Source organism: Genypterus blacodes, unplaced genomic scaffold (assembly GCF_046128005.1).
Source record: "Genypterus blacodes isolate CSIRO-AG114 ecotype Tasmania unplaced genomic scaffold, CSIRO-AGI_Gbla_v1 ptg000101l_1, whole genome shotgun sequence".
NCBI lineage: Eukaryota > Metazoa > Chordata > Actinopteri > Ophidiiformes > Ophidiidae > Genypterus > Genypterus blacodes.
Genome location: NW_027466905.1, coordinates 158678 through 182679, shown reverse-complemented (window position 1 = coordinate 182679; position 24002 = coordinate 158678). Strand labels below are relative to the sequence as shown.

The 24002-nt window shown below is 49.5% G+C and overlaps 2 protein-coding genes across 6 annotated transcripts; both read right to left on the bottom strand.

Moving 5' to 3' along the window:
- Positions 1-2642: 2642 nt before the first annotated feature.
- Positions 2643-8313, bottom strand: LOC143008284 (bromodomain-containing protein 3-like). 5 transcript variants are annotated; one of them, XM_076159966.1, is made up of 12 exons: positions 8254-8313; positions 8049-8157; positions 6537-6847; positions 6296-6433; positions 6082-6214; positions 5816-5964; positions 5415-5726; positions 5168-5296; positions 4894-5079; positions 4519-4661; positions 4166-4440; positions 2643-3598 (listed from the first exon to the last, which is right to left on the bottom strand). In XM_076159966.1, the coding sequence occupies exons 3-12, from the start codon at positions 6732-6734 to the stop codon at positions 3474-3476; spliced, it is 1788 nt and encodes a 595-aa protein (XP_076016081.1). In that variant the 5' UTR covers positions 6735-6847; positions 8049-8157; positions 8254-8313; the 3' UTR covers positions 2643-3473. The 5 variants fall into 5 exon arrangements, with proteins under 5 accessions (XP_076016081.1, XP_076016080.1, XP_076016084.1 ...); XM_076159965.1 differs by having other exon boundaries at positions 8049-8307; XM_076159969.1 differs by having other exon boundaries at positions 5415-5723; positions 8049-8307.
- Positions 8314-10805: 2492 nt separating this feature from the next.
- On the bottom strand, positions 10806-22696 carry LOC143008274 (phospholipid-transporting ATPase ID-like). Its single transcript, XM_076159956.1, has 28 exons — positions 22280-22696; positions 21276-21359; positions 21082-21140; positions 20883-20996; positions 20492-20590; positions 20333-20394; positions 20081-20153; positions 19568-19638; positions 19351-19433; positions 19027-19185; positions 18846-18934; positions 17534-17727; positions 17223-17431; positions 17038-17081; positions 16739-16904; positions 16414-16602; positions 15663-15778; positions 15388-15552; positions 15194-15305; positions 14353-14458; positions 13895-14045; positions 13602-13785; positions 13282-13505; positions 13084-13167; positions 12746-12991; positions 12366-12504; positions 12154-12284; positions 10806-12063 (listed from the first exon to the last, which is right to left on the bottom strand). The coding sequence occupies exons 2-28, from the start codon at positions 21328-21330 to the stop codon at positions 11800-11802; spliced, it is 3588 nt and encodes a 1195-aa protein (XP_076016071.1). The 5' UTR covers positions 21331-21359; positions 22280-22696; the 3' UTR covers positions 10806-11799.
- Between the last annotated feature and the right edge of the window lie 1306 nt (positions 22697-24002).

Here is a 24002-nt window from a genome sequence, read left to right as displayed (position 1 = left end):
TCTCTCTCTCTCTCTCTCTCTCTTTTATGGATTATTAGCCCCTCGCCCTCGCTGTCCAGAGTTTAAATGTCAACAGGAGCAAGTTAACTTCCCACCATCTATGACTCTGCCACACACACACACACACACACACGTTCCCCAGCACATTCCTGTCCAGGCCTGCAGTGTGTGAGTATCAGGAGCGTGCAGCTGTCTGACGTCCTGTGTAATGAGGACTGTGTGTGTGTGTGTGTGTGTGTGTGTGTGTGTGACGCCTCTGGCCAGCAGAGCTCAAAGCCTGGAGGTAAAACAGTCGTGGTGTAGGTGGAGAGGCCTCAGGTGGCTGGAGACTTCATCCCTGGAGGCCCTCTGGGTGAACACACACACACACACACACACACACACACACACACACACACACACACACACACACACACACACACACGTAAAGCTTACAAAAGAGACTCCACTTACATGATGTCAACGTCAGCACCTTACTGGATCTTCAACCAGGGGGAATCTGTAACAGAGCAGAGGGATTGTACCTGTAAGGTTGCTGGTTTGATCCCTGACTGGCTGCCTTACCATCTAATTTCCTCTGCCCTGGAGCAAGGCACGTCCCCCTGAACCCCCCCGCTGCTGTGTTGCGTCCTCTGTATGATGCAGCGTTTCATGGAAAGCTAAACTTCTTTACAGTCTGGAGTCATTTCATGCTTCATAGAGGATAATGAAGAAATAATGACATCATGTCCCTGCACGGCCCGATCAAAGTACCCTTGAGCAAGGCTGCAGGTGCCAGCCCATCCAGCCGATGTGCTGAGCCGTACGTTCCCGGTAGAGAATGTATGCGGTATGTAAATACAGATGATGGGATTCAGTGCAGCCGCGGAAAAAAGAACAAACTCAGCCTCGACCCCATTATGGAGGAAGTGGCAGCAGAAAGCAACCAGAGCCACGGTTTGATACACAACGGGACAAACATAAAGGTTTATAAAGACGATAAAACTTTACTGCAGGCTTCATGAAGACACGATCAATTTCTACAAGCTGCTGAAATGAACATGAAAGCCATTATGTTTATCTAAGCATATATAGTGTGTGTGAGGGTGTGAGGGTGTGTGTGTGTGTGTGTGGTGTGTGTGTGTGTGTGTGTGTGTGTGTGTGTGTGTGTGTGTTTCTGTAATGGATCTACTCTCTGTGAGCGATGGCTCAGAGACGCAGGAAGGACTCGTTGTCACAGAAGTTGTGGCATTGATCAATCACGTTCCAATGTTGTTGCCGTGTCGACTTGCACGCGCTGCCGCGGGAGTGCAGGTCACGGGGCCCGAACGGAGAGCCAGGTGGGAGAGGGAAAGTGTAAACCTCAGGTATTCAAGCAGGTCCTTCTTTCTTTAAACCAAAGATATTCACGGTATTCAAGGTAAATCAATCATAATATACATTTCAGGTACGAACATGTTTACCTTGGTAATCTGCTGCGTCTGCGATCTTCATCCTCTGGGAGAACGATTCAGCTGCAGAGGCGCTTTGGGCCTGAGCAAAGCAAAACACGACGGGGGGGGGTTACGCTGGGGGGGCCGGGGCAAATGCATACGTTGGCTTTTTAACTCCGCCCCTGTGAAAGACAAGTAAATGAATTCTACATTTTTTATGATCCATATCTTTACTGTATATTTTGTTTTGTATGGACCACGAATCTGTAATTAATCGATGACGTAATCAACCACTTCGATACACAGAGACCCCAGCTCATCCGTAGTAACTAAACTAACACCGTGCTAAACAAACCCAGCGCTTCATTAGGTGCTGCATGGCGCCATCTCCTGGTTGATGAGTGAACTGCAGGCAGCGTTCAGCCTCACGTGTCCGCTTCATGACTTTAGCGCTTCTCTCTTGAGGTAAAATAAGGACAAAATTGTGTAATTTACCAAAACTTATTTTAATAAAATACAAGGCAAACTTTGTGTTTATAACAAAAACAGTGTGTGTGTGTGTGTGTGCACATCTGTAAACAAGCCGACGCTGTGCCGCTCAGTGTACTTACATATGTTCTATATTCACATATCTACATTCAACACCGTTACCAGGGCAACAGGGAAGCACCGCTGGCACTCGCACATGAAGAACAAACACAAAACCATCTTAACGTTTGCAGAAGATTTAGAACCAAACACACAAAAAATTTGCACAAAAAATGAAAACCGAAATATGAAATTTTGTTGCATCTAATTTTGCAACTTATTTTCTTTGCCAATCGTATCGTGGAGGTTTAGGGTTTAGGGTTCTGTGAGCCGCTGCGTCATCGTATTCCATCACACCTGCGTATTACATCATACCTGAGAGATCTAAGCAGGTGTGATGTTCATGTTGAAGGACTCCAGCGTCTCTCTGCCTCCTACAGTGCAGCAAACGTATGGACGGACGTTTGAATACTTTAAACTGTTTAAGCCTCAGTGTGTGGAGCAGCAGTGAGGCCCAGATGTGCTGTACGGTGCTGAGATCAGATCAACCACTCTGCTGCAACCAAAGTGAAGTTAGGAGTGAAGGCGCCGCCCTTCACGGCAGCGAGTAAACACAGAGGGAAGTAATGGAGGCCAATTCTTCAAGCGCACACAAAAACATTGTGGTGGTTTATGGCTGCTGGCACGGTGTGTGTGTGTGTGTGTGTGTGTGTGTGTGTGTGTGTGTGTGTGTGTGTGTGTGTGTGTGTGTGTGTGTGTGTGTGTGTGTGTCCTTCTTACTGTGCAGCCGCTTTAGTGAATTATCGACGCAAAAACCCCGGATTACAGCGTGACGTCCTGATTCCATCCCGCTCTAAGACGGACGCTCGCCGGCTACACGGGAACACGAGAGGATGCGTTTCTTTTGTTTTGAGCTCCAACAGCGCGGCGCCTTTGTGAGCAAACTGGTTTGGTTTCTGCAGCTTCCGGCGTAAACGAGTCAGAGAGACACGACTGGGAGGCCGAAGAACTCCAGACAAACTCTCTCTCTCTCTGTGTGAACAAACGGGACGCAGCTTCATAAATAAATCAAACACAATCAGAACGCAGTCAGTGTGTAAATGTAAAGAAGAGTTCAAAGTGTCTCGGAGCTCCGCTGAGTCTCGTTCGCTTCGACCGGGAGCTTCAGAGAGGAATCCTGTTTGCTGGGAATGTTTAGGACGGAGAGCAAACTTCTGCTGTAACAGAGCTTCAGAGTTAAAACCAAAACAAACAGGACTAAATATTATAAATACTGAGTTTAAAACAGGCGGAGGGTGAGAACATGATATCAGATATGATGATGAAGAGTGACCAGGAGCTCTGGCCCCAAGCCTTTCACGGCAGCGCCCGGAATTCCCCCTACGGTGTCGTTTACATCTGCAGTTCAGGAGCAAAACGAGCTCCAGATCACATCTCCAGGGAAACAATGAGGAAGAGAGAGGGTCACACGTATAAACAGAGCGTTTCAGGAGGAGGAGGAGGAGGAGGAGGAAGAGGAGGCGAACACTGCCGTCACAAGTCCCTGCTGTCTGACACCGACTCACTGCCGCTGCTGGAGCCTGAGGAGACTGAAGAGACTGAAGAGCCTGAGGAGCTGCTGCTGCCGCTCAGGTGAGACGCCGCTCGACCCAATTTCTCTGAAGGAGAGAGAGACGGAGAGGAGGAGGAGTTAGTCAAACGTATAGCCTCAAATGTAAACAACACACACACTGATTTACAGTCAAGGAGCTGATCTGAAAACGCCAAAACATCATAAAAAAAGCGACGTTGGACAGCACTTCCTGTTGGCGACTCCATACGTGCAGCGCTCGTCTTCCTCCCGCCCGTTAATCTCCTCATCATCACGGCCTCCTGACAGCTTAACGGGCCCTGCGATTAGCTAATTGCTCCGTTAAATAACATGGATGTTGATGGGCAGCTGGGGCGCCGTCATGTTTTGTTTGTTATGGTTGATAAGTTTATCTATACGGAGAGAGACGAGCGCCCGGGGATCAATACCTACAAGAAGACGCAGGACGCTTCATTACTCATCACACGGGGCTTCACCCGTTCATTTAGCCAAACAATAACAATCTGTCCATGTTAGTGTTCATGCAGTGTGTGTGTGTGTGAAAGCTCTCAGCTCCATCTAGTGGCTGCTGGGGGGAACAACAGTGTCCCAGTGAGTGAGGAAGAGGATTTTAAATGTGTGTGTGAGTGCTTACGTTGAGTCTTCTTCAGCGTCTTGCGCAGGCAGACGCGGACGAAGCGCTCCAGCTCTCGCAGGGTGGAAGGCTTCAGCGTCTCAAAGTCGATCTCGATCTCGTCGGGGTTGGTCTCGCACAGGGACGGCTCCCTCTTCTGGATGATGTGGACCACCTGGCCCAGCTTCACCCCGGGCAGGCGGTTGATGTCCAGGCTCAGCTGGTGCTTCTCGTCGTACGTCATGGGCAGGGGCTCGTCGTCCGAGTCGCAGCTCGCCGCTCCTTTCCACCGCCGCCTGGGATGATGGAGGAGGAACAGATTAGTGTGTGAACGTAGAGGCCAGAGCGCCACAGAGTGTCCCAGAGTGTCCTACCTGGAGCTGATGTCTGACGCTCTCTTGTTCCTCCCCAGCCTCCTCTCTTTGCCGGTGTGATGTTTGTCCTTCTCCCGTTTCTTCCTCGGCTTCACCACCGGGCCCTCGGAGAGTTCGGCCAGCTGTTCGTGAACCGCTTTGAGCTGAGGGGGCGAGCAGACAGAAGACTGGTGATGTAACCTTCCTGTTTTCTAACCCTCCTGTTCTCTAACCCTCCTGTTCTCTAACCCTCCTGCTCTCTAACCCTCCTGTTCTCTAACCCTCCTGCTCTCTAACCCTCCTGTTCTCTAACCCTCCTGTTCTCTAACCCTCCTGTTCTCTAACCCTCCTGTTCTCTAACCCTCCTGCTCTCTAACCCGCCTGTTCTGTCCTCACCTGCTCTTGTAACTCGGCGAGTCTCGTGGCTCGCTCCTCCGGGGTCCTCGAGTCCTCCGGGTCCAGTCCGGCTCCGTTGAGGCTGAAGCTGGGGCTGAAGCTGGCGCTGAAGCTGGCGCTCCTGGCAGACGAGACAAACTCCACCGGCTCGTCCGGCACTTTGGAGAACTTCTTCTCGAACACGCCCTGAGACGAACGTGAGCGGAGTCAAGAGTGGAGACAGGAAGCTGGAGCGCCTGAGAGGATCCTGGGTCAGAGTGATGTAATGACTCACCTGCAGCCTCCGGGCGTGGGCGACCACCTCGTGATGCGGAGGGTTGTATTTGTAGCAGTTAGAGAAGATCAACCGCACGTCAGCAGCAAAGCTCCGTGCGTCCAGGTACTCTCGTCCGTCCATCTTTCTCTGAAGAACAACGTAAACGACAACATCAACATTTAAAGCAGAGACCAAGTGTGTGTGTGTGTGTGTGTGTGTGTGTGTGTGTGTGTGTGTGTGTGTGTGCGTGTGTGCAGATGAGTACTTTGACGGTGCCCAGGTCCATGGGGTATTTGATGATGTCATGGTAGTCGTGCAGCTGCAGAGCCTGGGCGTCGACCGGCCGGTAGAAGGGCCAGGCGTAGGGGGCGTGTTTCTTGGACATCATGTCCTTCACGATGACGTCGCAGTATCTGAGCGGCTCGCTGAGGCCGCTCTCCTCGGCCACGGCGTCCCGCTCTCCGTCTCCAAGGTCCTCGTCCTGAGACCTGGGAGCTCGGCCCGCGCTCTCACGTCTCACTTTGCCCTCCGACAGGTCGTTGGGGGTGAGGCTGCCCTTCCTCTTCAGCACCTTCTTCTTCGTTAGCACACAAACACACACAGGTGAGGTTATAGTCTCCTCATGCCAACATAACATCCAGGTCAGCGGTACAAACTGTGACTCACTTTGGCTGCGGCAGGGACTGGGGCAGCGGCGGCGTGGAGAGGGAGCGGGGTTGGCGAGCCCGAGCTGGAGGCGTTGTTGCTCACGGGCGACGTCGGCGAGGGGCTCGAGGGAACGGCGCCCTCCTGCCCACCTGCAGACAAACTGGCTGCTGAGTGTGGAACACAGAAGAACAAGATGAGTTCACTTGTACTTCATATCATACACACATGGAAGTCACCTGATCATAGATCTGTTTGTTTGTTTGTTTGTTTGTTTGTTTGTCTACCTGAGTTGCTTTTCTTGGCTTTGCCTTTGGGTGTAGAGGTCAGCAGCTCCTTCTCACCCTGAGGTATCTGAGCCACTTTGGCCAGGTAGACCTTCTCTAAGGCCAGGGCCATCAGCACGATGTCATCTGTGGGCTAGAGCACAAGGGCACAGCTGTGAGTGGGGGGCGTGGCCACGGGTATCTACTCCTGAGGACTCGTGGCGACTCGTCTCACCTTGTTGTACGTGTTGCAGTTGGTGAACATGGTGTTGAAGTCCTGCATGCACTCGGCGGCGCTCCAGTAGTAGTTGTTCTCGAGCCGCTTCCTGATCGTCCCCAAGTCCATGGGCGAGGTTATGATCTTATGATAGTCCTGAACAAGGGGATCAGAGTCACTGCAGGATCAACCAACCGAGGAGGAAGGATGTGCCTCTAACAAACAGATTGTGTGGCCGCGTGTTGATGGTTGTACTCACAGGTAACCCGAGCTTGACGGCGTCCACGGGCGTGTGGAAGGGCCAGGCGAAGGCGTGCTTCCACACGGCTTTCATCACCACGTTCTGCATGCACTGCAGCTGATTGGTCTTCCTGCCCGGCCTGCTGTGATTGGTCACATCGGGGGGAGGAGGATTCATCTGTGGAGAAGGTCCTGCGGGCGGCGTGTCGGTGGACATGGCGGTAAACAGGATATCTGCTTGGGGCGTTATCTTCTGCCAACGCTGTAGCTGTGCTCTGTCAGGTCCTCAGATGCTCTGGATCCCATTTCATCGCCATGCAGAGCTACAGCCTGGCGACATAAACGACAACGTCAGACTGTGAAGCTGCTTAAAAAAGCAACGGTGATGTCATCTCAACTAACACGTTACAACAGTGATGTCATCCAAACAGCCTTTATAACAGTGATGTCATGTTGGATCTACTTTACATTTTCATCGTAACTTTATTCTTGAATAATAAAACATTCCAATGGAATTGGGATACGATCTGCTCTCAGGTACAGACGTGTACGTGTCTCAGCTGGTTGTTGGTTCCACTCTCAGGGTCACGACCTCCCCCCGCCCTGAGACTGAGAGCAGAGCTTTCCCACACTGAGGAGTGTGTTTGGCCTTGGTATCCTTCTGATATCATTGTTCCCTGTGCAGATTGGAGACTCCCGGTGCCAGACTGAGCAAAGCAACCGCCCGCCCACACACACTTTAAACCCACCTACACACACTTTGGGCTAGTCTACACACACTTTGGGCTCATCTACACACACTTTGGGCTCGTCTACACACACTTTGGGCTCGTCTACACACGCTTTGGGCTCATCTACACACACTTTGGGCTCGTCTACACACACTTTGGGCTCGTCTACACACGCTTTGGGCTCATCTACACACACTGGGCTCGTCTACACCCACTTTGGGCTCGTCTACACACACTTTGAGCTCATCCACACACACAAACACACACACATTATGGAGGTTTTAACAGATAAAGTGTTTTAATAATGATCTTTCCTCACTTGAGCTACATTTCTGCCTCCTCCTTCTCCTCCACTAGCATACAAAGCTACAAACACACCTTACCGACCAGCTAATGCTAACAAACAAACCACGTTAACGCGTTTAAATGTCGCGGAGCTAAAGCTTCTGCTGCTTAAACAAACACACACCAGAGGCCAAACATGAGGGAGAGCACGTACACACTGACAGGAGCGTGGGAAGCTAACGATGCTAGTAACGATGCTAGCCTGACCCAGCTACATTAGCTTATCAACAAATAGCGATACTATCAGAGTTTGGTTGTTTGATATGAAATGACGCGTAAGGGACTGAACCTCGTTAAGCTCTCAGACACGCGTCGGTCGCGACGGTGGAGTTGTTTAGTGGCGTTCACGTGTCAGCGGAGAGCATTTTGAAAACATCGAGCCTCCAGTTACAGCCAACTAAGTTACGCTACATTTACGCTGCATTCAAGACGAGAGCAGCGACACAGACGCGTACCTGAGACACGACGGCGGCGGAGTCCAAGCAGACGAGATGGACACGGAGCCCAGATCCACCCGAGGCTCGTCTGAGTGCCGGAGGAGACCGGGGAGCTCTCTGACTGCGTCTAATGACAAATAAAGTCCAACAGTTAGACAAAGTGACAAAGTGTTAAAGTGAGAGATTCATTATTATAAACAAATAAACAAACAAACAAACAAACAGGGGAACTCCGCAGTCATGAAGTCAGAATGGAGCTTCTGGTTTTGAGATTTACTGCCCCTTAGTGGACGGAATGCTAAATACAACCGGAAAAGAGATGGAATACCTGAGTATGCAGACAGACAGACAAGCAGGCAGACAGGCAGGGAGGCATGCAGAAAAACAGGTAGTCAGGCAGGCAGGATGAGTTCAATATGCTGGGGGAAAAAAACACAAAGAAAGAAAACAGTGACATCATCAAACTCATCACGCACCCCCGCCCCATACACACACACACACACACACACAGGACAAGTCTCCATGTATATATATCATGCAGTGATGTCATAGACCTGATCGACATCATGGCACACACACTTATGTATGCGCATGAAACAGACGAGCCTCAACACAAAGCTGCTACACTGCTACACAAACACAATGCAGATGTTCACATTAGACTTTGAAAGATGGAGGCAGCACCCGCTCCAGAACGATCCCATCGTTCTTGAGATCATCCATTTCCCCATCGTCTTGTCCCTGTATCAGCAGTACCTGGGCCTCCTCACCGAGGAGCAGTGGAGGAACATCGCAGCCAATGACATAGACTGTGCCACACACATGCTGCTGACGGACATGATCGCACACGTCATACTGCAGATGAGCAAGCGACACCTCATTGACATCTGCTCCTGGTACAGGCTGGCCAACTTCCACGGGAACATCTCCCGTGTGAAAGAACACCTGGCTAAGTTATTAAACTTCCAACTGAGAAACCTCAAGGGGGAAGTTGAGGAATTTGCCAAACTGATGACGAGTCTGATCAAGCAGACGACCGACTCCACCATATCTCAATGTAAGAAGACCCCGGGGAAGCCCTTCTACATCAGCACGGCTTTGCCCTTCTTCAGCTCCTTCCCTGACGTCGTGGTCCGCATGGGCAGAATCCTGCACATGTACCAGATAAACATGAAGTCCTACGGAAACCGACAGACCCCAGGTACGAGCCCTGCGGTGAGGAAGCCACCAGAGCACCTGGAGATAGAGATGTTATCATCAGACGCGTTTGTCCGTAGAGCCTCTGCAGCCGTCAGAGACATCCTCACCCAGCAGACCAGGACCATGACTCTGGGTGGGAACATCACAAAGTATTCCGAGCTGCCGTTCAGCCGCTGCCTGAAGGCCCACGCCGCAGCGTCTGACATCGTCAAGCTAATTGTTGAAGACCTGCAGAGCGTCAGAGACACAGATCAGTCAAACGCTCAAGTGCATTTCCATTCAAGTCAATTAAAAACTAGGTTGACAAATTTTTTCATGATGTACTTTGCCAGAGAATATGTGGGCCGCATGCTGGTCAAACTGTATAACTGTTTTAAAAAGCCGTCCAAGGGGAAAACTAAAAGAAGCAAATGTAAGGAATGTAAGGAATACGGTCCCACCATCAGTGAGGAGCAGGCAATCTCTACCAAAGTCATGCTGGCTCTGTCTGAGCGTGTGGAGGCCCTGCTGGAGATGTTACTGCAGCAGGAGACGGGGCTCAGCACGGGGAAAGGTGGCAGGGAAATGAGCGCCTTCCAGAAGCTGGAGAGTGTCTTCACGGGCTGTGAGGACAAGCTCCTCAAACAGATGATCGATACAATCTACTGCCACATGATCTCTCCGGCGGTTAGTCAGTGTCACTACTCTGGGATCCAGACGGGGATGACAGTGGCAGCCTATCAGTCACGCTGCACTCCCCTCATCCCACAGAACAAAGTGGTCTACGCCGTGTGTGAGGATGAAGTCAGGCGCTTCCTGCAGCATCTGTGGGTCTGGTTGAGGACGGCAGAATTAAAAAACACCAAACACGCTGACTTGGTGCCTCTGACGCTCACAAAGATCCAGGAGTTGTTCTCATCCATGCTGAGCGAACAGAAGCCCTCTGAGACGCCCACAGCCGCACCAGACAGAGACGGGTGTCATGTCGCCTCTGAAGTCAAGTTCCTGGTCTCCATGTTTGTGCTGCACACAAGATTGTCCGCCTCACGCACGTGGCAGGAGTTTGAATACAGGAAGGCCATCCGTCATCTGACAGAGAAGCTGCTGAGCGAGATCAGAGGCAGCGACATCATCGTGCCTGAGAGGAGCCATTTCAAAGACATCCACAGGGCTGTTTTCAGAGACATGTGTGTGCAGTACACGGATGCAGACGGTGTTCACCTGGTCATGTGTCTGAAGGAGCCAAACTTTGACAGCATCACCGTCAAAACCTTCCTGGCGCACCTGAAGCCTCCGAAGCCAGACTCGCTCTTCTCCAGGTTCTTGAAGGCTGTTAGGAGCTTTTCAGTGCAGTGTCGCTGCTTTGACACCTGCTCAGTTAGCACTCAGGAGGAGCAACAGGGCTGCACAGAGGCTGCAGTGGCCACGCCGCAGACACGCAGCTGGAGCTGGAGCAGGAGGGTTTGAGTCCTCGCTGTCTACCCAACCAGTACAGATGGAGATGAACATGTTTCTTCATCCAGAATCCAGATTTCATCTTTTTATAGAATGATATATCAATAATAACATGAATGATTGATACCAACACTACAATACTGCAGTCCTGTTTCATGTTTGCTTTATTTTGTATTTGTGATGAAGCTCCTCTGCTACAACCTCAACATATTAAGTGTTTTATAAAACAGGAAACAGAAGGAATTAAAAATGTGTTTGTCCATCGTGGCACATTTGCTTTGATGCGTTGGATCCATACGTCTCTTTCAACTTCACAACGTTAGAGGAGCAGATTAACAAACAAAGACACAATCAGGTTTATACTTATGCATATGTAAACAATTACAATAAGAGCCCACAGAGTGAAGGTACGTTCGTGAAAGGCGTCAACTCCTAACAAACAATCACTGCTTTAACATTTAAGACAACCTGGATACAAACGTATTCAAAGATATAAAAAGGCAAACTTGTGTTGAAAGGCACTGGGAAGTTTCAGTTTCTGTACTTGTTAAAATCTAGAAATCACAAACATTGTAAAGAATCAAGCGGTTTGTTACAAATCTAACCTCTGCAGAGCGACTTCCTGTCCTCCAGGCTTCTGATTGGTTCCATTCATTCACAGCAGAGTGAGCAAACATCATGATTTAGCTCACTTACATTGAGTCGCCTTTAGTTTAACATCATTGTGTGTATTCTACAATCAAATGTGACGGCGTACATGAGCGTCAGAGCTGTGACCTTCAGCAGCTCCACACTGATTAGAGTTCATGCATTAGAAACAAAGCTGGAGTTAAAAGGTCACGTTAAAGGTTTAGAGACGCAGGCAGAGAGGACCTCACCCAGTTCCTCCAAAATAAAAGCCTCATACTTCAGTCTCCACCACAACAACTCATTCTGCATCATTCTGAATCCTAAAAGTCTCTTTTTCTCAAAAACAAGAGGAATGATTCCAGAGTAGAGGGATTGTTTCAGACTGTTTACGTTTATAAAACAGCTGCTGTGGGCACCAGAGACTGAACGAGGCAGAACAATGACACATGATTGCAGAGAACTCTCCCAAAGAACAAAGACTTTATGATAAGTTGTGGATTTTCTTCTAAACGACGGGCGCCTCGTCCGTCTCCTCTGCGATGGTGCGGTACAGCTGCGGTTGGCCCTCGGCCAGAGGAGAGTCCGTCTGGCTGAACAGGCCGACTCGGTTCTTCACGGGTCGCCTGAGGAACCTTCCGGACGTGACCAGGTCGCCGTAGCCCTGGGCGTGCGCGAAGGCGTAACCCGACCGCCGGGTGCTGCGCATCTTAGGAGCTCGGATGATCGCGGGAGCCGGGACTTGGGCCTCCTTTCGCATCTGATGCCTCACCTAGGAGGACGGAACGACACTCAGGCTCAATGAAAGGACCTGGATGCTTCTCTCATTGATCAGACTTTCATTAGATCCTTATCTGCTCACCTTGTCGTTGATGGTGGGCCGAAGCTGAAGGACGACGAAGCGGAACGCCACCACGGGGAGGATGCACAGGATGGAGGTCAGCAGGATGGTCAGCCACACGTTGGGCTGGTTCAGAGAGTTCCTCGCCGTGCCTGATTCACACAAATGGATGTCAGACAAAGCCGGGGAAAGACAAACGTCTCAAACGAGAGAAGAAGGAGGAGAGAGCTCACCGATGAAGGGGAAGGCGGAGGTGAAGATGAGGAACATGCCGTTACTGTACATGGTGAAGGTGATGGCGAAGTAGGCGGCCAGGCTTCCCCACACGAAGAACTGGTTCACCGCCGTCCAGTAATACGTGTCCAGACACAGCTGTAACACACACAAGCTCAGTGCTCATCTGTGTGTGTGTGTGTGTGTGTGTGTAGACATCAGGCTTAGACAAACAACAACAAACTGCTGGATAATTAAATCTTGAATCCCTTTCATAATAATCAGATCTTCACGTCCTCAGCTCTGTGTTTATTAAATTGTCACCTCCTCCTGTGTGAACGTGATCACTACTTATTGATGAACCATCTAATCGATCAGTAAAGCAGCAGGCCTCCCTCACCTGTATGTCGACCACGATGAGCAGGCAGGTCTGTGCCAGCAGAGCGAAGGACTGATAGTCTGCGATGTCTTTGCCGTCGTCTCGCACCGTGTCGTACATGGCGGCCCAGGGGATGAAGAAGAGGATGAGCGAGCTGTAGCAGCTGTGCATCACGCAGCGGACGAAGGCTTTCTTGTTGAAGTACTGGTTGAGCTGTCCGGGGGAGTAGAGCTGGGGGTGCTGGAAACTCCACGAGTCGCTCACATCCTACAGAGACACAAGGAGATGTGGGGTTAGAGGACAGAGTGAAGGTAAACAAGCGATCGACTGAAGAGTAATGGCTGATTGAATGTTCTTACCTGATCAAAGAGGCTCATGCCCAGGACGGGGAGAGCCGTGTACACCAGGTTGTACAAAGTGATGAACCACTCGTCATACACGGTCTGTTCAGGAGACGACAAGGAGGACAACAGTGAACGCAACGGCATGTGGACGGCTTTAAAGCTGTGAGCTCAGATCCCAGCCTAGTGAACCTCTGATGCACGTCTGCTGCTCACCTGTGCAGAGAAGCCGCAGAGGAAGGCGTACCAGAAATGCACAAAGGTGAAGGTGAAGTTCTTGTAGAAGAAGTAGCGCAGGAACTTGCACATGCGCAGGTAGGACCAGCGCCCGTGCACCAGCAGGAGGCGCTGCAGGTAACGGAACTGTGCGAAGGAGAAGTCGCTGGAGAGAACCGCCTGCATGCCCTCCTGCCCGCTGATGCCCACGCCGATGTGAGCGGCTGAGGGGCGGGGAAAAGAGAGGCAGGGTGAGAGGGTTCACACACGCCCGCTGATCTGTGTGTGTGTGTGTGTGTGTGTGTGTGTGGTGGACGTACCCTTGATCATGCTGACGTCGTTGGCCCCGTCGCCGATGGCCAGAGTGACCGCCTGCTTGTACTTCTTCACCAGCTGGACCACCTGGGCCTTCTGCAGCGGTGTGACCCTGCAGCAGATCACCGTCTGACACATGCACGCCGTCCTCAGCAGCTCCAGCTCCAGATCCTTCTCCAGAGCAAAGGCCTGAGGAGGGAGGATGGAGGAAAGAGAGAGAGAGGGAGGATGAGGGGGAGAGAGCGATGACCAGGGAGCGTTACATGTAACCATGGGGACCAAACACCGGCCTCCTTACCAGACTGTGTCCGTTTATAACCAGGCCGTACTCTCCGTCCACCTTCTCATCCTTCACGCTCTGTGTCTTCTCCATCCAGAACAGACCAGCACGACACCTGGTCACCTCCGGCTCATCTGACGAGCCGGGGCACATTTGCCTCCTTGCCTTCCTGAATACAGAGGAGGAAGAGGAGGAGGAGGAGGAGGAGGAGGAGGAGGAGGATGTTTGTGGTTTGTTGAAGCTGTCAAACTGTTTGAAAAGCTTCTCTCCACAGGCACAGATGTTTTATTATTTAAGTAACCAGCGTGGAATTATGTATCACTTGTTAATACTCATAATTACATCTTATTATCTTACATTATTAAGAGGCCTTTAGACTAATCTGTTGTTTCCTATCTCCCGTGTGTGTGTGTGTGTGTGTGTGTGTGTGTGTGTGTGTGTGTGTGTGTGTGTGTGTGTGTGTCTCCCTGACTTACTGCAGCTCCTCTTTGACGCCTTCAGCCGTGTTGGCGGCCACGATGAAGATGCCCGTCATCTCCTCCCTCAGCATGTTGCAGGAGTAGCCGATGTTCTCAGCTGTCTCTGTTCCAGAACAACAATGATTACTGAGGCCTGATCAGGTTAAGCCCCTACATCGCCCCCTGCTGGTGACTTCACCGTGTTTCCATAAAGTCAAAATAATGAGAAGTAAAACATTTTAGGGCCTAAAATGCTTCCCTGTTCAAAACTATAACATAAATCAACAAACTAACCCTTGTTTGGGTGCTAATAATCCTCTCTACGTGATTAAATCGCTTTTCATCCGCTCTTAAATACGTTAATTCGCATAAAACTACATTTACCAGGCTGCTGACTTCCACTTCTTGCTTGTGTCGATTTCTGGCCGAACATAACATCGGAAGCACTCGGCCAATTTGATTGACAGTTATTTGAGCCAATAGATAAGCGTCTAAGGATCCAAAGGCGGAACGCTGGGCGCTGATTGGTTTATTTTTCGCCGTTCACAGCGGCCCACTTCCTCATTAACAGAGTTCGGGGCTCGGATTGAAATGACCCGGATGCTTGTTTATAGCCACACAACAGCAAACAGTTCACGTTTATTTAAGTTACATAAGAAAAACGGTTCTTTAACTACATAATTAAATCTTATAGCATCATGTCAGGTTATTTAATTGCCTAATAAATGCAATTTATTCATATAGAAGTATAAAACATTTGAAACTTAATGGTTTGAAAGTAAGTGAGGGAATAAATCCAGTAACATTTCACATATATATTCTTTTATTCTATAATATTAAGCTCTTGTTGGACACTAACCCTGTTTATCGCCAGTCAGCACCCAGATTTTGATGTCTGCTTTGGCCAGTTGCTCAATGGTCTGTGGCACTCCGTCCTGCAGCTTGTCCTCCACCGCCGTTGCTCCTAAGAGCTAAAAACACATTTGATTTGATTTTCTTTCCATCTTTTGGTGCAATAAAAGTGTAACTGTTGCCGCCTGAGGGGAAACCAACCTGCAGGCCCGTCTCTATCTCCTCATACAGCAGGTCCAGCTTCTCGTCTCGCTCGTCCATGGCCGTGCTGGCCTCATGATGGCGCTGCTTCCACTCTGACACGTAGCTCTCATCCAAGTCCTTATAGGCCAGAGCCAGCGTGCGGAGGCCCTCGCCTGCATAGTCCTGTGTGGTTTGGACATTTCACACCAGTCAAATACACACATACTCACCTGGTGTGTGTGTGTGTGTGTGTGTGTGTGTGTGTGGACATCAAAGCAGCTGAGCCGGCTCACGTTGAGGTGATTCTGGGTGTCTTCCTTCAGTTTGTGGCAGGAGGGATGCAGTCTGTCGTAGATGATGGTGTCTGCTCCTTTGCAGTAAAGAGTCAACTTGCCTTCAGGGTTTCGCACTGCAGAACACATCGAGAGTCGTTTAGCCGAAGACAAACACAGGCAGGCTAAACTCACAGCCACGCTAAAATCACTTGCCTCATCTATGAATTGATCTCCTGGAGGAATCTAACCCTCAACCCATTTGGCTTCATCCAGCCCAATATCTATAAATGATTTCTGCTCAAAGTCAAAGTATATCATCTTTTCTAAACCTTTCACTTCAGGTTGCCATGGAAATGAGCTTACTGGAAACAGAGCGCCCGATAGATAGAATGGAGCGATTCACGGCCTTGGGTTTTGTTTTCTAATGATATTCCATCCATCTATTATCTACGCGTGCTTAACCTGCAGTGTGTGTCGAGGGGGCTGGAGCTCGTGACAGCATGCATTAGGACAAGTGTATCACAGGCCAACATGTGCAGACACACACCCACTCACACTCACACTCACACCTACGAGTGTGAATTTAGAGTTTCCACCGCACCGCCTGCATGAATTAGCGCTGCTTTCCTGCATTTTAATGGATTTCTGACGCGATCCTGTCGTTTCTCTGCACCGGGGGCAGAGTTAGATCATCTCAGGGGCGTTTTAGTCCACATGCAAGGTCATTTAGGTCCTATTGTGAAGAGCGTCTGGCTGTTTTCCCCCTCACCTATGACGGACATCCTCTTGCGTACGTTGTTGAAGTCCAGCACAGCCAGCAGCTCGTAGGTCACTTCCCTCCCCATCTCCATCGCCGTGATGCTCTCAGGCGTACGGGAGCGGAACACAAAGCCAAAGTTTCTCGCCGCTGTCACCAGAGCGCCCTCGTCAGGTGACTGAGCCTGATAGAAGAGCTGTCCTGTGGGGAAACAAAGGAGGATGAGAGAGAAGAAGAAGCAAAAGAGTGGAGAAGAGGAGAAAATTAGAAAATTAGAATCATCAGGATTTCAGACATTCCACTGCAGTAACACAGATGTCCAACAGAGGGCGCTCACCCTCTGTCTTCTCCTCGGGCATGACGGTGTGACACAGAGCCAGCAGGCGGAAAAAGGCCTGAGCCTCCAGGTTTCCCTCGTTCACCGTCTCCAACAGACTGTAGTCGTGAAAAATGAAGTTGGGATCAGCCAGTTGGTTCCCGGAGAAGTTCACTCGCTTTGTCTTCTGCGGAGGGGGAGGAGGAAGAGAAGGAGGAGGAGGAGGAGGAGGAGGAGGACAGAAAGGAGCAAAGACTGAGTGATGTGAAACAAGACGGGACAGATATCCGTTATGTCAATTGTCATTAACTTCCTCTCACCTCTGTGATTTCAACCCTCTCTCCAGAAATGTCAAACAGCTCCCCTGGACAACACAGAAACACATCCAGGATTCAATCAACGCCATCACGCACCTCGATCACGTTGCTGTGCGTTTGCAGGCTCAGGCTCAGGCTCAGGCTCAGGCTCAGGCTCAGGCTCAGGCTTGGGCTCGGGCTAAGCTCACCGTATGATTTCCCGTTGATGGAGCATTTGTTGAAAGCCATGATGTTCTGCGTCAGGGTGCCGGTCTTGTCGCTGAAGATGTACTTGATCTGGCCCAGCTCCTCGTTCAGGGTGGTGGTCCTGGCCTGGGCCGGGGTGTCGCTCTTGGGGTAATACATCTTCCTGTCCCAGTCGATGAAGAAGCTGTTACCCAGACGGATGATCTCCACACTAACGCACAAAGAGAGAAGCAGGGCGCCATTAAATACAGCATGGAGGGAGGTATTATGGTATTATGCACTCTGTACGTCTGACTCTGTGCTCCAATCCCACCTGACGTAGAGAGAAATAGGCACCACCGTGTTGAGGATGATGACGTAGGACCAGAAGGAGAGGAAGGAGGAGAAGGCAGCATTAACCCCGGGCTCACGGGGGAGGAAGACGGTGAACGAGGCGCCCTCTCTCACTTCCCAGATTGCATTGCCAATAGCCAGGATGGTGCACATCGACGCCAGGAAACCAAAGATCTGAGGAGGGAAGAGGTCGATGTCAGCAGCGTGGGATGTGAAGAGGATAATTACAGCAGAGTTACACACTCAGGCCGCCATGTTACATAAACCCAGGAGGACAACAAGGTTCAGCTCACACACATTTATGGACCGTAAACATAAACACACACAGATACACTTTGGCTCTGTCTCTGTGCTGCTGCCTGCTGTGTATGTGTGTGTGTGTGTGTGTGTGTGTGTGTCCTCCTCTGAGCTCCTCCTGATCTTCAGCTCTCTCTCTCTGCTTCCTCCACACATGGAGCTTTTCCCGCCTGGATCCAGGCAGCAGCTGACGGCTTCAGGCTTCATCCCTTCAGGAAGATCAAACTCCCGTCTCAACTGCTGCCGGGTGTGAGAGTAGGAGATCCGTTCCCATCCTCCTGCTTCTTTTCAGTCTTCCCTCCCACAATCACCTTCCTGCATACATGCCTGACAGACAGACAGCTCCTCTGGGGAAAACCCTCAGAGTTCAGGCTGAGGTTAAAGTTCTCTCCCTCTCTCTCCAGCTGGTAGAGGTCGGACAGACTCCGTCTCCTCCAGGGTCTGGTGTTGAAGTTTGTCCCTTAGTTTCTCTCCTCTCCTCTCCTCTCCACTCCTCTCCTCTCCTCTCCTCTCCTGTAGCTCAGCAGCTTTCCTGCCGCTACCACACGTTTCCACTAGATGGCGCTGTTACTCCATCATGTTGTTTGCTGTGTTTTCAGATTCTTCTCTCTCTGGCTGAGTTTGCTCACACACACTACTTCATAGCGTAAAATCAGCAAATTAAGAAAATCAACAGAAGTATAATAATAATACTACTATTTACTTTGTACTACTCATTACAAATAACACACTATAACCAAATGACCTAACGTTGTATCAGTTATATAAAGATCATGTATAAATGATAACACACACACCGTAACAGCTTCAGTGTATGTAAAGTTTTCTCAACTCGGCCAAAACCAATGTGATATTGTAAATTCAGGCTAAGTTGAATTTTTGACATGTTTGACCCAGAGATTTCTTTAAACCCTGGAGAGTAAAACTTCAGTCTCCTGAAGCGTATTGAATGTGTGCCTGTGTGTTGTGCGAGTGTGTGCGCGCATTAGACTTACACACAACACCAGCACATTCATCAGGTGATCCACGCTCGTCCGCTTGAACGTCGTCTTCCCGCTGTTCTGCATCAGCTTGGTGTCAGGACCTGAAGGAGGGAATCTGTTCAGACCCTGATCTCAATCCAGACCGGTTTGTGTGGATGCGTTGTTGTTATCGACTGATCCTCTGAGCCTTTACCTCCAAAGATGACCAGGCCGAAGCACCACTCTGTGTTCCTCAGGGTGCATCCTCTCAGCAGCACCTTGTCGTTGTCCACAGCGTACGTCTGCCCCTCCACTGTCAGCGTCCCTCTGAACTTGTCCAGGCGGTTGTTGGGCGGCTCACATAGCACTTCACCTGACATGCAAGAAGGTCAGAGGTCAGGGAGAATATGAAGTACGGCACTTGTGTGTGTGTGTTCAAGTGTTTACATCCAGGTAGGACAAAGAACGGAGAGTATAGAGGGATCTGGATCTTCACTGGATGGTCCTCACTTAGCTTGAATAGCTAAACCTTAATCACCATTGAATCCAAACAGGTCGCCCTCGTTTCCTCCCAACTCTCCAGTTACCGTCAGCGCCTGCTTCACCTTCAGATTGGTTTCACTAGAGGAGACCAAGAGGACGTGAGAAGGACGTGAGTGAAGGGAAATACAATACAACACGGCATCTCACACACAGACACACCCGAACAGAACAGAAAGACACACATGTACACACACACACACACACACACACACCCGTCTAACTCAGCTGTCTCTATGTAGACCAGGTTGAGAGGTTCACTGCTGGACAACAACAGAAGGTCGGCCTGAGGAAGGAAAGAACGGAGACACAATGGTGACGGAGCGCTGCTGTGTGTTCACGTGTTTGAAGAGGAGATCAACGTGACTGTCACTAATGATGGAACACTTAGAGAGGAAACCATGGAAACCTACAACCATCAGACATTATGTAAAGGAGTGAAAGTACATTTACCTCTTAGACTGTCAGTGTGGTGGAGTGAGGCATTTAACACAAAACACTCAAACACTCACCTAAAGTACCTACACATGTGATTTGTACAATTAATATGTTCAGTTAAATGTTAATCTTCAAACTCTGCTGATTTCTTCTGAATCCTATCAATAAACAGCATCAGAGTACAGATAGGAGATGCTGTGATACTCAGACTGTCAATCATTAACCGGCAGTCCAAAGCAGGTGTGTGTACATGCAGCAGTACTTCCTGTGCTCATCGTCTGCATACATACCGTGACAAACTGATTGGCCGTCAGTTTGATGATGTCTCCAACTTGAACGTTCATCCATTTCTCACTCTTCAGCCTGGAAACCAAACATAAATATAAAAAAAACGGGATATGAAACAATGTAATAAATAAAGAGGACGCTTTAAAACTCCAGGGCTGCTTTACAGCCGCGCTGGAGAATAACTTGCAGTTGTGAAAGTGTGTTTGTTCTTTTACAGCGTGTCATCTTCAGCTTTGTGTTGAGACTCCACTCACTCTCCATTGATGAGCACGTCCACCCGCCGGTTATTCACTTGATTGTCGCTTTTGTGCCGATTCTGCTCAAAGAGAGAGAAGAAACAAACCGGGCTGTCAAATAAAAAAAAGAAAGTATTTTCAAATCTCTCAGTTTAGCATTTGTTTGCATGCTCTCACGATGTCATCGCTGGCGTCCTTCACTGCGGTCATGGACAGAACCAGGAGCAACGGGACGACCGTGGTGAACCAGGAGAGGGAGGAGATTTGTGGGATCACCTGTCAACACACACACACACACACACACACACATCGATCTGCTTAGATGCAGCACTGCAATGCACACTGAGGGGCGACAGCCTGGTATTGTGTGCCCCTCCACAGATTGTAAAACATAGACGCAAATTTCCCTATCTGACAGTTAGAGGAAGAGAATGACTTTGAACATTGAACCCTTTAAAGCAATGTGCAGTGTTTGTCATCATTTTAAAGTAAGTTTTTAAGCCTCACACTGCCACACAACAACATACAGCTCATACTGAAAAGGTCAGCTGTCAATCAAGATGTCTACCTGGAGGATGAGGAGCACCAGGAAGTAGGCGTTGGCCAGCCGACGGAACTGCTCAAACAGGTTGAGCGGCAGGAAGGTGAAGATGTTGTATTTGGAGGTCTTGATGGCATTGTCCTGAAATTGAAGTCAAGGAGAAAGAAGTCAAGGATTCTGTCTTTGTTCCAAGGCGGCACAGATTTAGCATAGCTTGTGTATTTACAGCGTAGCGGTACGAGAGGTTGAAGGGTCGGTCGTTAGCTCGCAGGTGCCTCTGCGTCTCTGCGGGAGGAGGGGAACACAGACGAGTGAGATTCAGAGATTCATTCTGCCAGCTGACACAGTTCATGTTGACAAGAGGAGCTCGTTCATACGATGTGGCAGTCGGGATCAATATCAGTGTGCTCAGGGTCTCACCTTGACCTTTCTGGTTCCCAAACAGTTGGCCGACGGCAGACAGTAGCGAGCCCATGTTTAGCTGAGTTTCTTCATATCTTACACCTATGGACAGAAAGAGTGTGTGTGTGTGTGTGTGTGTGGATATCACATAGTTACAATCAGAGTTGGTGAGGCAAAGAGGAGTTCCATGTTTGACAGACATCACTGAGGTTTACTCAACCTAAAGAGGAAACTCAGGCCATAAAGAGGGGGGAACCAGTTTCAATGCTTTGATTGTTCCAGTCTAAGAGTGTAAAATATACCATGACACCTGCTCAGCCTATGTGCTTACTTATACCATGATGTTTGTTTATAGATGCATCTACATTGTTATCAAGACATTATCTGTGTGGCAGAGCTGTTAGGACATGAGGCCACTCCCTTCTGAAGCCTTTGTACCTGAGAGAAATGTGTGACTGATAATCCATAACCACAGAGATTAAGAGAGTGATACAGCCGTGAGCGTTTCACTCCTGGGTACACACACACACACGCACACACACACACATCTTCATGCAGGTAAGGTGGCACAGGAAAGGTGAATAGAACACACACAGCAGAGCTTTGACTCGACCTCTGAACCCATGACAGTAAACAACATGAGGGTTTCCTTCTTTGTGACTGTGTCGGTATAGCGGAAAGGTTTCTGAAACAGGAAGTATGTTACCTGAACGCACAATCAATGAAATAGCAGAGGAAAAACCCACAATGCTCACTTTAAGGAGGTATTTCCCATTATTAAGGTTAAATCCAGACACCAGACACTCAAATCTCACAAATACTCAACGCCATTGTCCTTCTTCTAGCACTAACATGCCGGCGAGAGTGAACGGCGGATGTCAGAGCTGCTCTGAAGCGAAAGTCAAGGCCCCAAACTTCAGAAATACAGTATATCATAATCTCAGCCTCTTTACGTGAGCCGAGTGTGGAAATGTGGAGGAAATCCGGCATTTTATGAAAGCGAGTAAAAATCCTTCACATACCTCAACAAGAACACGACCTCCACCGTCCTCTGGGTCAGGAACACACACTCACGTGAGCCAACACACAGCCTTAGGTGCAGAATATGCACAGGAACAAAACAGAGAAAAGGAAGAAGCAACACAGATCTCCCGACAGTGCGTTTGCTTTCTTTTCACACCTTCCTTCCTCCTAAGATAAAATCAATCCAACCACCGGCGCGGCTCTGAGCTCCGTTTAGGTGACCGGGGCGCGCCCTAGGCCCAGACTGAAGTGGGGGGTTCAGGCGGGGGCACCATCTGCATGAAAAACACCCAGGAAGGGAGACAGACAGACAGACAGGTGCAATGGAGAAGGTTCTGAGAGAGCGGCGTGTTCCAGGTTGAGGCAGAGCTGGGGTTACCCCTCTGTGGCTCCACTGCTCAGTGCTTGTTCAAACAGTGCAGCGATCTTTGGACCTGGATGGTGAGACGGTCGCAGGGAGTGGAGGGGCCATAAACCACAGCACAGGTGAGCGGCCACAGCCAATCACCAGCCAGGATACCTTCAAACAGTTTGAATCCAATTTACATCCTTATGTATTTGTTTCAGGCTTAAATACTCCAACTTTATGAAGAGTACACAAACGACACACACACACACACACACTGTAAGAGTCAGAGATGAACAGGATGATTGGTACGTTTTACTGGATGACATCACTTTGTTAGTTTGATGGCGTCGTAATCGTTTATCTGAATAGCTTTAGAGTCGGATTAAACAACATCAAGGAACATTATCTTCTCTATAAAATGCAGTATTTTCTGTATTTCCCTGAAAATTGGTCGTTCACAGAAAGAGCCCAAGTCTCTCTCTGCTTAGTGCCTCTAATCTCTCCAGCATATTAGTCAGACTGTTTCCATCCTTCAGTGACAAGCAATTACACCAACACATGTTAAAAGCCTTTCAATGGATGATTGGTAAAAAATGAGTCAGAGTCACTTCTCAGAAGGGTAGGAGTCAGACCTCCTGAGGAGACATCGCCTCAACCTTCACGTCCCACTCCAACTGGTAGTCAATCACTGTCCCGGTCGTACGTTACTCACGATTACATCTCCTTTGTCTAGTCTGAACCCAACGGTAAGTCCTTCAGTGTTGTTAAGATTGAACTTGTCATTGCAGTGTGTTATGAAAGTGAGGAGAACTGAACCGTGGTCTCGTTCTGGACCTGGAAGGTGAAGAAAACAGTGCTGAGTCATCGGAAAACTTAGCAAAACAGCTTCCATCTCCTCTTTCTGCAGCTGTCAGTGCAAATAAGACAAAGTACGGCTGATAAAACACAACCTTGGGGTGAAGAGGGTATGTAAAGAACGTGTCAGAGAGACCACCAGTCACCATGACCCACCAGGAAGCCATGAGCCATAATGTCTCATACGCTTTAAAGCAGACGAAGCATCAGCTATGTGAGCAGTGTGACGGTTTGACAGAAGAATCACAGCAGCACCAAAGGGAACTATGAAGGCCGCCGAAGGTCGTTCATAGGGCATGAGGCAAGGCAGGTGTGATTCTTAAGGCTGTGAGTGCTGGAACGTTCCACATTCATTCACTGGAATCAAACCTTGAGTCACAATCACGTTGAAGGTTTGTAGCTGCAGGTCGATCCGAAGTTAAAGCTTCATTCCAGTCCAACGTACTGCAACTGCATCAAATCTCCATCTTATCCCTCAAAGGAGGAAGGAGAGAAATACGGCGTTATGCTGCAGCAGC